General features: G+C 41.0%; 1 protein-coding gene across 1 annotated transcript in view; it reads left to right on the top strand.

Annotated features, from left to right (window-relative positions):
- The first annotated feature begins 2,696 nt into the window (after positions 1 to 2,696).
- Positions 2,697 to 16,736, top strand: part of gna13b (guanine nucleotide binding protein (G protein), alpha 13b) — a 29,745-nt gene continuing 15,705 nt past the window's right edge. The window contains exon 1 of the mRNA XM_053648609.1: positions 2,697 to 2,982. Within this exon, the coding sequence (XP_053504584.1) occupies positions 2,700 to 2,982 (283 nt within the window). The 5' untranslated portion in view covers positions 2,697 to 2,699. The remainder of the gene's footprint in view (positions 2,983 to 16,736) is intronic.

Consider the following 16,736-nt stretch of genomic DNA (forward strand, 5'->3'; position numbering starts at 1 on the left):
TTTTCGACCGTTTGTAATAATTTAAACGTGTGAATAATAAATAAATAAAACTTTTATTTCACTCAAAAAGCAAAAATACAAGGATCATGTGTGTAATTAATCACGTGACTGTCATGAAAGTTACGGATATAACGTGTGAAACAAACAAACAAATAAATAAATAAATAGTGACAAAGCTTCGTGAAGTGTTAAAGCTTTCCAGTCACGGGTGTTGAAAATATGGTTAATTTCTCGAAGCTTCAATCGTCCACAAGAGGCCTCTAGTGGTCAACAATGGGATCATGTGAAAACTGTTTCACTGCTGGTGGAAAGGTTTGAAGAAGTGAAAGCCTAAAACGAAATGACCTGATGTTGTAAGACATGCCAAATCAGAGACTTCATGAAAATGCATTGCGTTTTGATCATAGTCTAAACCTGAACCTTAAGTAATGTACCACTTGATTAGGAATAGCGTACTGGCATGGTTTGCACAAGGTGTTGAAAACTTTCCTTTGAGATTATGGTCCATGCTGACATGATTGCGTCATATAATAATAACTACTGCACAATTCATGCTGCGAATCACATCCCCAAAGTGCTCTGATCTGGATTCAGATCTGGTGACCGACGAGGCGACTGAAATACACTTAACTCATTGTCATGTTCGTGGAAGCAGTCCGAGATGGCTCGTGCTTTGTGACAGTGTTATGCTAAAAGTAGGTAGATATTGTAAGATGGGTACCATAAAGGTATCAAAGTGGTCAACAATACTCAGATAAGCTTTGGCATACAAAGGATGCTCAATTGGTATTAAGGGACCCAATGTGTGCCATGAAAACATTCCCCACATCATTACCACCAACATCAATACCAGCCTGAACTGTTCAGACAAGGCAGGTTCGATCCATGGATTCATGCTGCTGATGCTAAATTCTGCCCCCAACATCTGCATCAAGATTTGTTAGCGCAGGCAACGTTTTTCTCATCTTCGACTCAATCTTTCTGATCTTCCTGTTTTTGGCTGAGAGGAGATGGAACTGATGCAATCTTCTGTAGCCCATGAGTGACCACACCTCTTCTCCACTCCTCTTCACTTTCTGTCTCCAAAGCCCATACAAGCTGGCTTCTCCTAGACATAGTTAGACATAGTACACGTTGAATTTTATTATTGATAATAAAACGATAATAATAATAATAATAATAATAATAATAATAATAATAATTTTTATTATTATTATTATTATTATTATTGCCACTAATGTCAATTGGACTCCATGTCCTTGTTTGAAAAGGCACTCTAGTGTCACACCTAGTGTGAATGTAATCAAAGTTGTGCATGCGCTTTTTCATCAGGCTTTGGCGCCCCGCCCGCGTTCCAGCAGAAGTGGAAAGCCAAATGAGTCATTATTCACTTGCATCGGAATGTATGCTTCACTTTTTACACGCATGCTAGAAACAGCGTACAGTATGCGTGACGCAAATTTCAGCATCAGCAGAGTACGCGTGTACTGTACGCGCACCACTAGATTGTTCTAATTTTTCAGGTCGCAAATGCACATTTTATTCTTTTGCTCTATTTAGTCCTTCCACAAGGTGGCAACAGTGACCCAGGGCCGTTGATTCTCAAGGTAGTCGAAGAAAAAACGGAATAAACGGAAACGATTGCAGGTTAGAAAGTACCCGCATTTGTATAATTCTAGCCTTAAAGAGTATAAGGATTTGTATATGGGTGCTAATTGTGGCCAGAGATTGCGCAACCATTGTTCTTTGTGTTGTTGTGATTCTTCTTCGTTGTCGTCCTTCACACCAGAAGACCTGCTTTACTGCTCTGTACTGACTCTAGGCCAGGAAGGGTAGTGCAAGTTGTTGTAATGTGCATGCATCGACTGTCTGTGTACGCGTACATGTCAAATGGAGCATACTTTAAAAAGCTATGCGTACGACTGTGTGCATACGCTAGCATACGTGTAAAAAAAAAAAAAAAAACAAAGAATACCAGAGGATTTAAGTTTAAAAATGCTGTTTTCTAATCGCCGCCAGGCATTAAGATAATGCCGATAGGTGTTAAATAAACGCCGAGCGCCTCCAGGCGTGAATTAGCATCACACGCTGATCGGCATAACGTTAATGTCACACATCGCTTAATAGGCACATTAATTTACTCATTACAAAGCTCCTCATCTACTGTGTTTAACAAATCTACGGCTAGTCAAATCATTCAATCGGCAAAACATCAACAATGGCGAGAAGGAACTTTGTTTTACAATGCAAACAGACAATAAACGACTGCACCAGACTTCTGTTGTCTGATAATCCCAGACCTGATGCCCTTCGCTCATTATTAATAATGATTAATATTCATGGACAAAATCCGTACCTATTTAATCCGCTGTTGCTGTTTTGTCGATTGAATGATCCGATTTGCCATAGATTCGTTCATTCAACACACAACACATTCAAAACACCAATAATAGCGAGGTAAAACAAATGTGTAAAACAAAGTTCCTTCTCTTTGCTTTGTAATGAGTAAATTGATGCGCCTATTAAGTGATGTGTGGCGTGTGACGCTAACTTAGAAAACACGATGCAGGAGAATAATGACCCATTTGGCGTTCCATACTTTTTGCTGCGTGTGTGTGCGCGCGCGCGGGGGAGCTCGGCTCAGCTCGGCTCGGCTTAACCCCTCCTTACTTGTATCGATGAAAGTTTGTGTTACAAAGATGGCGGATTTCCTGCCGTCCCGGTCCTTTCTATCCATCTGTTTTCCTAAATGTCTACTCAACACCAGCGAGGCAGAACAGCTGAGGATATCTAAAGAGATCGACAGATGTATTTCGAAAGACAAAACATACGTGAAGCGGCTAGTGAAGATACTTTTGCTCGGCGCCGGCGAGAGCGGCAAGTCCACTTTCCTCAAGCAGATGCGCATCATCCACGGGCAGGATTTCGACCAGCTAGCAAGAGAGGAGTTCCGAGCGACCATCTACAGCAACGTTATCAAAGGTGGGTGCGAGTTAGCACTCGCTGAGCCTTTTTATCATCATTATTATTAATATTTTATTTTTTACAATTAGCCTTTGTTTCGTTTCTAACCCTCTTGAGTTGTGTATTAGTGTCGTGGAAGTTGTTCTAGTCCGTATTCCAAACGCCGCCCTGTTCCCTACATAACTGTCGCGTAGTGTGTTGTGCTTTAACGCATCGCGCGCACTACCTAGTGCACTTACTCGCTCAACGCTAAGCGGTTTAGTCTTGTACCAAAGCTAGCTAAGCTAACTGGCTCATTTTGGTGTGTCCCAAACGAAAAGTGGAAGAAACGCCCATGTTTATTTTGAACCGTTGCGACTTGAACAAACAACAAAATAAGAGATAAACAATTATTATTCGGCTTTCACATAATTGGCATGTGAATTAAACGTGAAAAGAATATTTATCTCGATAAAAACATACACACTCACATATATATATTTTTGAGAAGTAACACGGAGTCTGGTTCGGCTAGCGTGTGAAATGCTAACAACCCAAACAGCTCAAATTAAGATATTTATTTTACACCAACTTGATTTTTTCTTGCCATTTTGGTTAGTTTATTCTTTATATACTTTAAAAAAATCTCTATACTTATTTATTTAATTTCATTTCAAATGACTAAGTGTTCCCGTTACTAAACATCACCTGACAAATGAACACGTCGTGGGGGAGAAAAAAAAAAAAAAGGAAAAGTATGTTTGGTCAGAGAAAGTCAGGCCTGAAACTCCTCACATCCACTCATAACTAATGTTTGTCTGGGAGTAAATTAACCAGCTACATGGAATTCACTTCAATATTTATAACATCATTCATTTGTGCGTGATGAAGCCTTGAATTATCAGATAATTTCACTGTGTAAGAGTTATAACACACTTCTGACTGAAAATAATCCACACCTTGGTCAGGTCATATCTTGGTTTCCCAGTGGGGATTATTTTCCTGTCATTTTCTTTTATCTGTCTATCTGTCTGTCTGTCTATTCCACGTATACTACAGCAATTTAGCCTAGGTCTTTTTACTTCACCATCTGAATGGTTGTACGATTCAATTTATTAATTAATAACAAACACATTGTCTTAATCAGATTATCATTCTTAGGCGTAGATTAACGCTCTTATACAATTAACAAATGATTTCATACTTAAAAGCATCCAATTGTTGCGTTTAATCTCGTGGCGCATGTCTAAACAACCCTCATTCCTTTTATTGCTTATGTTAACAGCCCTTCCTGTACCGGTGTCTTGAAGTTAACGGGGTTGTGGGGGGGGGCAGGCAGAAGGGCGGCAGATTTTTATGTTACACAGAAACCGCCATGAAGACTGTTTATCATTTTGGAAAACTTCATCATAAATTTTTTTTTGGAGCGTCTCCTCGTGGAAAACGTCACCATGTCGGGCAGTACGTTTACACGGACGACAATTATCCGATATTAATACTAGCATGTAAACAGCAATTATTGATGACCTTAATCGGATTAAAGTCATACTCGAAGTAAACACAAATCGAATTAAGACATGTGGAGTATTCCTGTTTTAGTCGCATTATAGACGTGTATTACAGACATGTACACACCTTAATCACACTATTAACGTCGTGTGGGAGTTTTCACCGCATTTTGCAACAGGACACGTACACACAGCAGAGCTCAACCGTTTGACGGTGAACAAGAGAGCACGGCTGCGTCCGAAATCGCGTATTTACCTACTGTATAGCAGGAGAAATATACGTATTTCGGCTAATATATAGTGGTTTCGGGAGTGGCCTGTGGCTTCAGGCAGAATATCGTCTTATTCAGAAAAAGGTCCATAATTAGATCATTGATTACGTTTACATGGACAGCAGTAATGTAATTATTGAGCTTACTCTGATTAAGACAATGTTGTGATTAAGGTGTTTACATGAGTCGCTTTTAGATTATTCCTTTCATGGTCCTGTTTTACACGTTATAGAACACAGATCGATTAACGGCACACGTCATTACGCCGCCACGCCGTCCGATGTTCCTCCAGAACTTCACGTATCGACATTCAGTTCGTCTTCGTTATGGGACCGTATGCAGTTTTGGGTGTTTTCATTTTTAATTTTACGAAAGCTTCAAGTGCAGTTAATTATTTGTCATGCTGTACGTACAAATAGATGACTGCTTGAAGCCGTGGGCTGCGTCCCAAACCACATACTTACCATGTATACATGTATTTCTCCTACTATATATCAGGTAAGTACGTGATTTCGGTACTTTTAATAATGTAAAAACACCACTGCCATATGCTGTTTTTTTCCACGTCATGCGTTACACTGAAACATTCATTTTACCCTTATTTGTGGATGAATGCAAGTTATTTGTTCACTTATTGGAAATATAGCACGCTTTATAGATTTTTACATTACAGATGATGTAGAGAGTACGGCTCTTGGTCACAAATGGCTCCCTGTTGGCCATATAATGCACCACAGTGGGTGGAAATTAATGGAGTATGAATTTGTGCTCAGATAATAGGATAGGCAGTATTTCTATCCTAAATGGGTCCTTATTGAACAGACTAGGTTGCTGAACCCGTTATTGCAGCGCATATAATTACAAATGACTTCCTATTCACCATATGGTTGACTTCGTAGACTGTAGAACCTGTTATGCTGTAGATACTGCACTGACAGAGTAGGGATATGGATGTCAGATTGTTCCCTGTTGGACCTATAGTCCATTATTACATAGTGTTGTAATGATTTCATATGGTATAATGAGTAGCAGGCTCAGTCTCGAATGCCTCCCTGTCGATTGGACAGTTACTTCACTCATAAGGAATATAAGCAGCTACATCCAGTTCTTTTTAGTTAATTTAAATGGAGAATAAGAAGCTCAATACCTGGTTTAAATATATAATCGTGATGGTTTCTGTTTCGGTTTCTGAAATCGTGATGGTTTCTGTTGCTTTTTTTTTTCCCAGCAGGGGTGTGAAGATCATTGTCATCATGAGTTCTACTAAGTACCAGGATATTTCAGCCCAAAACCTGTCTGCCTCTGCCAGGAGGTTCAGACTTGGCCATAGATAACGCACTTCAACATAAAATCAGAATCGATTACAGAAACACAGCGTGTAAATCACTGTTAACGTCAATCGGGACCCTACCGAAAACCAGGAATCTATGTCGTCCCCCCCCCCCGCATAGAAACCAGTATTCTTAGCACAGCACACTTCTCTGTAGAGTAGGGTTCTGATGACCAGCTGTTTTTAGAGCTTCTATAGTGTGTGTGTGTGTGTGCTGGTTTCCAGTGAAAGTTGGAGACGTTTGACGATGTTATCGATGATTGTAACGATAAGCATGAGAAGGAATACAGAGGACAGCGCTGTCTGCCTTCTTCCGAATACATAAGCTCGTAGACGCCCGTGGTATTAGCTGTGATTTTGTCAGTGGAGAGAAAGTATAACGTCGACCACACCCACGCGGAGAGCACGGCCAACCACGCTTTCCGTCTCCGCTCTCGTGGCGTCTGGGGAAAGAAGAGTGATCAGATTCAGCACAGGTGCTTCAGCACGTTACAGAACGACTCACTCAGGGGATGGATTTGGCGACGACTTGCATGTAGGAGGATGGTTAATATGTAGAGCTGAGCCATGTATTTAAATCGAGAATGCTAAAAGCGTCCAACAGCGGGGTGTGTAATAAATATACATCCTCAGGCCATGTTTACTCATTAGTTTCCTCAAAGAGCGGATGTGATGAATAATCAGCGGTGATTTTTATACAACATACAGCTAATGAGTAGTTGTGGTTGCTGCTCTTTTAGGGGATTTCCAAGTCACCTTATTACTGTAACGATTTTCTTGCCGAGATTGACATGCAACAGTGTGATAAATTTACCGTCCTAACCAATGTGGTGGTTGTTAACCCATCGATCTGTTTGCCTTGAGTAAAAATGTGCCCGGTGACTGTTAACCAAATCACTGCGGTAATAGCAAACCGCTCCACCCCAGCAACAAAAAAAAAAAGAATTTATTTCAAGCAAATCCAAACTCGAAGTCACAATTTTATTGAAATGGTTCAAAAGGAGCGTGAGGCGCCATATCTTGCGTCCACGAAAGATGTATGTGTTATCAGCACAGGCCTAGTGTTGTTAGCACAACTTTAAACTCCCCCTAAACATACCTTAAGGGCAAAGGTTTCATCAGGAAACTGTTATGATTGTTGCTATGGTTACGTCTCCAAGGGCAAGATCTTGCCCTGTCGCTCTTGTTTGTCTGCACGAGATCAATCGTTCCATTCAGCATCATGCGCCGTATCAGGTTATCTGTCAGGTAAACCAATTTGTAAATACAGGTCTAGTCGGAATCGATTTCGCCTATTGTCGTCATGGTAACACAGTACCAGAGTCATCGATTTTTATTTTTTTAAGCGTGGTAGCTAGCATAACGTTAAGACATACGACGAGCTAGTTAAGTGGTTTTAATACCAACGAAGAGAAACGAACAGTCGTATGACAGTTATCCTCTACGGTCAGTTTTTACCACAGCACGTCACGTTCGCACCCTCGACGAGCAATTCGGCACGTTTCAGCGCCCTCGCATAAAAGGTACGCTTCGAGGTCTCGATTTTAAAACCTCGATCATAAATGCCTCGGAGGTGACGGTGCATTAAGCGGGACAGTTGTAAAGAGCTGTGTTTGTATGCTGATTAAGCAGCCTACTGAAAACCGCTCTATCGTTAGCCGGATCACAGCGTCGGTGTGTAACATCAGGGGGTGTCGAGGCTGCAGAGGCGGTATCTGCATTTAGATCAGTTTAGCACGCAAATATCCGTAACTTTAAAGCAGGGGTGTCCAAGGGCCGGTGTGGGTGCAGGTTTTCATTCCAACCAAGCAGGAGTCTCACCTGATTCCACATGTTTAATCGGTTGAATTTCAATAGACTCGGGTGTGGCTTCTGCTTGGTTGGAATGAAAACCTGCACCCACACCGGCCCTTTCCGGATCAGATTGGACACCCCTGGTTTAAATCAACTCCTGAATCAGGCACCGTGGCAAGCTTATCCATCTATCTAATGTGACCGAGTCATCGCAGTGATGGCTTCCCCAAATTGGGAAACTCTTCTTTAGGATAAGGTTGATGACATGAGCCAATTACTAATGTTTTATTTATTTTTTTTAAATAAATATTTTCTTTGGTTTAATAAAAGACATATATGTATACGGAGCGACGGCTCAATATAGTACAAAAGCGTATTTCTTTTGTTTGTACAAAACATGGTATTATTTCTGGTCCACAGATGCTGTCCATGTATAACACGCATTCTGTTTCCCTGAAAAGACTCCACCTGCGTGAACTTGGCCCCTCACCCAACACAAAAACATCAGCAAAAGAGTCTCGATCGGTTGTGCTGGTTTGTGCCATAAAAATTTTTGTTTGTGCTTCGGTTTTGGAGATATTTAAAGAATATTTTTAGGTCATTCTGAGGTCACTCAGCCCCCCCACATGCTCTAGATTCACCCCAAATGGGCTCAATAGTTTGTGCTGGTTTGTGCCGATAAAAGTTTCACTTGTGCTGCTTCCGTTTTTAAAATACTAGACCTTGAATTGTGGTGTATATACACACACACACACACACACGGCCTATGTATGTATAAACACAGAGCTACAGCAAACAGATTATGGTGCGTGTATTTATTTATGACAATGTTAATATTACTGCTGTTATTCACATGACATATACAGTAAGAAGTAAAAACACTTACCTTGGAGCTCTTATCCTGTGATCCGCTGTGTCCCTTAAAATTTGAAAACGCACAGTGGATAGGTAACAATTAAGTGAATGCGACTATTTAATGCGATTTGTTTTGCTTTTTGGATTTTACCTTGTTATATCAGCTGTATTATTAAAAAAGAAGACCGTCGCAAAAACGAAGCTTTTATCGGCACAAACGAATGAGATAATTTGGGGTGAATTTGGAGCGCGTGGGGGGCTGGTGACGTCATCGCCTAGAACCTTAATGTCTAATATTAAAAAAACGGAAGCAGCACAAACGAAACTTTTAGTGGCACAAACGATTGAGACTCTTTTGCTGACGTTTTGTGTTGGGTGGGGGGCCAAGTTCACGCGGGTAAAGACTCCTGTGCCTGAACTGTTTGGGCGAGCATCATGACTAGTTGATTTTTGGGAGTTTTGCTGAAGCCTCCCAACCTGACTAATCTATCTATTTATTTTTTCCTCCCTCTTGTGTACGTTTGTAACTCAGAGCCATGATTCCAGCCATAATGACGAGCATTATTCAAATCTTTAACTTTATGCAAATATGCTGAAGGCGCTCCTGGCACGTCTTTGTGCTACACAGAAAACGGATTGTCCCTGCGGCTTGCCTGGTGAACGCTGGGTCCAAGCTGAGATGACGCAAGTTTCAGTTTTCCATAATGTTTATTTCTCCCCACAACTGGTATATTTACAGTATATGTCACTTTAGCTGTGTTTGTACTGTATCTCCACCATGGTTCAACATGGGTTTGTTTATTCTAATGTGAACACTTCCTGGTAACACGGGTTGATTCATGCTCTAATTTGTTGTTTAAGCTCTTTAACATAAGGTTCTAGAGATGGCTTCGTGATAGTCAGCAGATGTGACGGTGTTAGTAATAGTCAGCAGATGTGACAGCAGTGGGAAAATGTTTACTTGTGCGTGTTTTTTCTTTCTTCCCTCTTCTTCTTTCCTTGCAACAATTTCAAATTCAAATGAAGTCTGTGATACCCGTTCGTTACAGCGGATTCCACCAAAGCAGCGGCTACGTTTGGCCACACCCCCAAACTAGAAGACTAATAGGTAGCTACAGTTTGTATTTGGTGGTGTAAGATTTTGCAAAACACATTGCATGTAATCCGTGCAGAACGTGACACGTTCGGTTGCGAGCTAACGGACATGGAACGACTTCAAACATCAGCGGAAAGATCAGTCATCTCTATTTCAGTGACTTTTCACTTCTGCTTTCGTCTATCGGTCACTAATCGTGTGTTAGAGACGGAAATATCGTCACAATGTCTGTTATGATGGGAAAAGCTAAAGACGTTTCAGCATCTGTGTTTAAATTTTTATTTTATTTTATTTTATTTTATTTTAATTATTTTATAAACCTAAGTCTGTAACTATGAACTTAGCCAAGATGCTCTTTTTCATTCCGAAATGAGAATTTTCCAGCCTTGTGCTGCCCACTGTGTTGTGATTGGCTCAGATGTTGGAGTTTGTGCCCTTTTTATTTTTTATTTTTATAAAGGCATGATTATTCTTGGTTAGTCTTTTTTTTTTAATAGGTGATTTTTTTTTGCATATTCCAAAAGAACTTACTAGACACTGGAAGTAAAGACAATATAAAGGTGCAAGTGTACTTCACTTTCATGCACGCACAGAGAAGCGACGTGAGAGGTATTGTTCACGTTCTGGCTTGTGTATCTTATGTACATCTAGAGGATTAAAAGCGGTGTCCACTTGACACGGCGGAGCAGCATCATCAGGTCTATCCTGTCCGTCGGGTTTCGCAGTCGAGCTGTAGTGGTCATGATCATTGTCATGATCTGGAGCTCAAAACGAAAGCCCTCGTCATACATTCAAAAATATTTACTAATCTAGATAATCCACAAGACTGGTACTCAAAACAGACCTTTGGGTAAGTTTAATACAATGCTCATACTTTTTGTTGCAGAAATTAAAACAAAGGCAACCCTAGTAAACACAAAATGATGTTATTTGTTGAAGGAAAGAAAGTTATCCAATACCAACTAGGCCTGTGTGAAAATGTATTTGCCCCCGTAGGTACTAATTCCCCAAATCTTTGAAACTGCATTCATAATGGGGTTCAGCTGGACTAGACACAACCAGGCCTGATTACTGCAAACACTGTTCAATCAAATCAACACTTAAATAGAACTTTTTCTACAGCATGAAGTTGGTTAAAAGGTCTTACCCAGTAACACACTATGCCAAAGTTGAAAGAGATTCCAGAAATTATGAGGAAGAAGGTGATTTGAAATACATCAGTCTGGGAAGGGTTATAAAGCTATTTCAAAGGTTCTGGGACTCCAAAGAACCACAGTGAGAGTCATTATCTCCAAATGGAAAAAACTTGGCACAGTAGTGAACCTTCCCAGGAGTGGCCAACCTTCCAAAATTCCTCCAAGAGCACAGCAACGACTCATCCAGCAAGTCACAAAAGAGCCAAGGACCTACAGGCCTCTCTTGCATCAATAAGGTCACTGTTCATGACTCCACTATCAGAAAGACACTGCGTAAAATGGTGTCCATGGAAGATTGGTGAGGTGAAAACTACTGCTAACCCAGAATTACATTAAGGCTCATCTGAATTTTGCCAAAACACAACTTGATGATCCTCAAACCTTTTGGGAGAATGTTCTGTGGACTGAGGAGTCGAAAGTGGAACTGGTTGGAAGACAGGGATCCTGTTGCATCTGGCATAAACCAAACACAGAATTCCACAAAAAGAACATCATACCTACGGTCAAGCATGGTGGTGGGAGTGTGATCGTGTGGGATACTTTGCTGCTTCAGGGTCTGGGCAACTTGCAATAATTGAGGGAAACATGAATTCTGCTCTGTACCAGAAAATCCTTAAGGAGAATGTCCGGTCTTCAGTCCGTTAGCTCAAACTGAAGCACAACAGGATAATGCAGCAAAACAATGATCCAAAGCATAGGAGCAAGTCCTAGTCCTACAAGTAAGTGAAAGTCTGATCTCCAGTTATCGGAAGTGTTTGGTTGCAGTTATTGCTGCTAAAAGTGGAACAACCAGATTTTAAGTTTAAGGGGCAGTTATGTTTTTCACATGAGTGATGGGTGTTGGATAGGTTTGTTTTTGTTTTTCAATAAAAACTGCATCAGGTTGCCTTTTTTATGTTGTGTTTTGTTTTGAAGATCTAAAGATATTTAGTATGAGAGACACAAAAAAACAGAAGAAATCAGTATGGGGCGAATAGTTTCTCATAGCACTGCTGGTTTTTAGTACATTAGTATGCAATTTAAGACATGCTAGTTTGTTTATTCAGTTGAGCACACATTGTTGCATGGCGCTATACTGCCACTACTGTTTACATTGGACGTACACAAGTGATGTGCTGAACGACCACAGAATACGCACGGTGGCCATCTTGCGGGAGTGTTTAGTTAACAGTAAGTATAAATCCGCCTTAAAGGTGAAGTTTGGTTTTTGACGTTTGTTCAAAAGGGAACCGAAGAAAACCAAATTTATCAGCAAGTGTGGTCCTTTTGTGTTCGCAAGTGGTTGAACCGAACGCTGTTCTTTCTGTTCTTGAGGGATCGTGACTCTGCAGCTGTCTGTGGCCATGAGTTCAAGAGAGGGTAAATGTTCGCTCACTCATACAGTGATTTATCTCTGCAAGTCGCCAGTCGCTCTACTACTAAGTATCCAGTCCGTGTTTCTACTGCAGGTTGCCATAGTAACATTTATCAGTGCAAGGCATGACTAGCATTCCACTTTTGACAACAAACCAGTTTTCTTGTCGCGAAAACGAAACATTCTGGAGGGAGGAGCGTTTGTAGGTAAAATTCAGCAGTGTGTATCCGCATCATATCCTCCGAGATGAAGGTAGAAGCAGCGTGAAAATGGGCTAAACGTTTTTAAAATGTGGTCCATGTTTTGTTGAAGGAACCTCCCATTATACTGTGACTTATAGACTGATACCGGTATAATTTAAAGTGCACTGTGATTTCTATACTGATACCGGTATAATTTAAAGTGCACTGTGATTTCTGTACTGATACCGGTATAATTTAAAGTGCACTGATTTATAGACTGATACCGGTATAATTTAAAGTACACTGATTTATAGACTGATACCGGTATAATTTAAAGTACACTGATTTATAGACTGATACCGGTATAATTTAAAGTACATTGTGATTTCTATACTGATAGCAGTATAATTTAAAGTACATTGCGATTTCTTTATTGATAGCGGTATAATTTAAAGTACGCTATGATTTTTGGCCAGCAGCTATACCGCAGAAGCAAAGCCATTTCAGTTCAACACAAAGCGTGCTCGAATGGTTTGCACCCTATAGACATTCAGGTACTAGTTACCTAGTGTATAGTCATACAGAATGATTTAGGTTTTGGCCGCTGAGAATGTTTCTATAATGTACACCCCAAAGGAACAAAATGTTACTTTAAGGCCCCCCCCCCCCCCCCCCCCAAAACACGATGTTAAAGGGTTAAACATTTGTTTGCACATGGGTAAACACGCACAGGCTCGTCCTCCCACTGCGGATTTTGCACTTGAACCAAGTGTGTGTTCAAGATTTGGGAATGTTCCTGAGGGCAAAGCAGGCCTGCACACACAGGACTCTGGAGAAAGATTAAAAAATAAATAAATAATGCAATTAAGTGTACAAGTTCTCTGTTGCAATTGAACAGTCATTGTTAAAAAAAAAAATCAAAAAAAAAAAATGGGAAAGGGTCACTAACTCGTTAAAAAACCCTCTCACCCAAATGACTTGTTTCACCAAGCCTGTTAATTAACGGTGTCGTCCCTACAGCGTTCACGTAACCAGAGAACAGATTCATGATGTGCATCTTGTTTTCTACAAGTCTTTTCTTGATATATTTTTGTCCTCAACCCAGTTTTTTTTTGCTTTCCTCCACACTTGTCTGTAGCCAGGAATTTAAAAGATCATAATCAGACCTTCTCTCTGGACGGGAAGGCCGGTCTTCCGCTTTCAAATCACCGCCACTCGTATCTGCAGCAATTTGCCCGGAGTGACGTATGAAGAGGCACAAAATTGCTGTTAGTTTCGACTCCACCGCTGTGCGAGAGGCAAATTCCACGGTGCTTGGTACCAATTTCGGTACCAAAACACAAAAACATGCTAATTAAACAACACACTATTTTATTAACAAAGTGAAATATTAATATAAAAGGTATTTTTAAAAATGACATACTGTACTTCATGTATATCATTATTAAAGCTACTAGAGTTATCCAGGCAAGAGGAGAAATGTTTTTCTGACTGATAAAGACAAACAGTGCTAGCCACACATCTATTCTTTTCTAATATATCAATTTCAGATATATCGCTCATCAAAAATCCTGGTGTGTGTAATTACTAAACCCCATCATGTCCTCCCATTCATTTTACCCCAATAAAAGTTAAAGCAATAAATGGTTAATAAGGACTCCTGACCGTATTAGCATTAAACGCACGTATGCTAACATTAAGTAAGCAAAAATGCGGATGTTTTCTTGCAATAATACACTCCAATTAAACTGTGCTACAACATTCATAATGCAACCGCGACCATCATTTTAAACTCACCTGCTTGAATAAATACTGCAGGTAAGCAGCCGCTCCTCCTGAAAGCACGGTTAATCTTTCCGCACTGAAATTTTAGGCGCGTGGCTTTTACACACTTGGCGGTAATAGTAGCGAAAGCGGAAAACGAGCTTCCGAGAGAAATACATGTATTTCGCCTACTATGTAGTAGGTAAGTATGCCATTTTGGACGCAGCCATGGTAACTGGTGGAGCTACTGCTGCTTTGGCTCTTCTTGGTGCACGGTGCACCCATGAAAAGTTCCAGACTGACCACCTGTCAGGCAGCGTGTGAGTAACGGGTTGACCCGGTACTACCGGTACTTATGAAAGTCTGGTACCGTCAACTTTTTTCTTTTTAGTACCTACTTGGTACCGAAGTACCGGTACTTTTGACAACCCTACTCGCCTGTGTATTCTCCACCAAAGCATGCTTGTGTTTTATTCATACAAATGTCTGTGACTTCCTGTTTACTAATGTGTTCACCTTGTTTGCTGAAACTTCCTACTGTTCTAAAAAAAAAAAAAAAAAAAAAAAGACGACCTTTCAGTTTGGTGCAGCTTCTTTGCACACGTTTTAATCGACACCGTCACAGACGGGTACATCATAGAAGTAACACTACCGGTATTTTGTGTTGTGTGTTTGTGCAAATAGGTACAGGCAGTTTTGACCGATTCAGCTCCCGAGTTGATGTGAACCAGGGCAAATGTTTGTAAAGGAAAATTACCGTGGATGTATTTATTTAATGGCACCGATGCAAATGACTTCTTGTACCTGATTACAGCTAATAATCTTGTATACACCAGTCAGTTTGGCAGGAATAACATTTTATAATATTGTCACATTACAATGGCACCTGTCAAGGAGTGGGATTTACAGCGTCATCCACTGGATTCGGCAGCAAGTGAACAGTCAGCTCTTGAAGTTGATGTGTTGGAAGCAGGAAAAATGGGCAAGCATAAGGACTTTGACAAGGGCCAAAATTGTGATGGCTAGACGACTGGGTCAGAGCATCTCCAAAAGGGCAGGTCTTTTGGAGTGTTTCTATTATGCATTGGTTGGTACCTACCAAAAAAGTGCTCCAATGAAGGACGACCGGTTAATGCTAGCTATGCTGGCTATGATAGAAAGGTGTCAGAACACACCGTGCATTGCAGCTTGCTGCGTATGGGGCTGCAGAGCTGCAGACCGGTCAGAGTACCCATGCTGACCCCTGTCCACCATGTGAGCATCAGATCTGGACCATGGACCAATGGAAGAATGTGGCCTGGTCTGATGAATCACGTTTTCTTTTACATCATGTGGACATCTGGGTGCGTGAGTTGCTTACCTGGGGAAGAGATGGCTCCAGGATGCACTATGGGAAGAAGGCAAGCCAGCGGAGGAAGTGTAACACTCTGGTCAATGTTCTGCTGGGAAACCTTGGGTCCTGGCATTCATGTGGATGTTAGTTTGACACGTAGCACCTACCTAAACATTGTTGCAGACCAAGTACACTCCTTCATGGTAACAGTATTCCCTAATTGCAGTGGCCTCTTTCAGCAGGATAATGCGCACGGCCACACTGCAAAAATTGTTCAGGACTTGAGGAACATGACGAAGAGTTCAAGGTGTTGACCTGGACTCCAAATTCCTCAAATCTCAATCCGATCGAGCATCTGCCTGGGATGTGCTGGACAAACAAGTCTGATCCATGGATCAGAACCTCGTAACTTACAGGTCTTAATGGATTTGCTGCTAACGTCTTGGTGCCAGAAACCACATCACATCACTTTTCCGAAGGAGAGCGCACGGGTATTCACGTTCAGTGACCGAACCAATTCAACCTCTGAAACTGTTCATCAGAGAGCTGCTGAGATATTAAGAAAACGAGTCAATGCTACTTTGTACCACAAGAATTGTGTTTCTCTGCTGTTTACCACAGAGCACATACACGCATAGTTTCTATAAAACTTATTTGATTGAGTTATAGCTTATGAGTTGTAACTTAGTTACAGCAAATAAGGCCTTAGGTGCAAGTATTCTTCCTCTTGTTGTGACGTAATAAAACCGAACACTAGCGAGTGCAGCTACAGCTGACTAGTAACCTACTTCGTGTTTTTTTTTTTTTTTTTTTTTTTTTTTTTTTTTTTGTATCCGCTTTATGTATGTCTGGCCACGCCCCCTTCTTTTTCCATCCTTGGCATTGCTGCATGAATACCTTGCTCACACACGCTGGCTGCCTACACACTTCTAAAGCCACAGGAGACTCGATCACCAGTCATGAATTGTTAGTGGGCATGATAGGATGATGGAATATCGCACACGATCTCGCAGGCCTAGTGAGTGCAGCTGCGGACAGTGTGACTGGATTATCGTGTGTGATTGTATGGAGTAGAAATAGTCTGGAACTTTTTTTTCTCAGTGTGGTAC

Source organism: Ictalurus furcatus, chromosome 2 (genome assembly GCF_023375685.1).
Source record: "Ictalurus furcatus strain D&B chromosome 2, Billie_1.0, whole genome shotgun sequence".
NCBI lineage: Eukaryota > Metazoa > Chordata > Actinopteri > Siluriformes > Ictaluridae > Ictalurus > Ictalurus furcatus.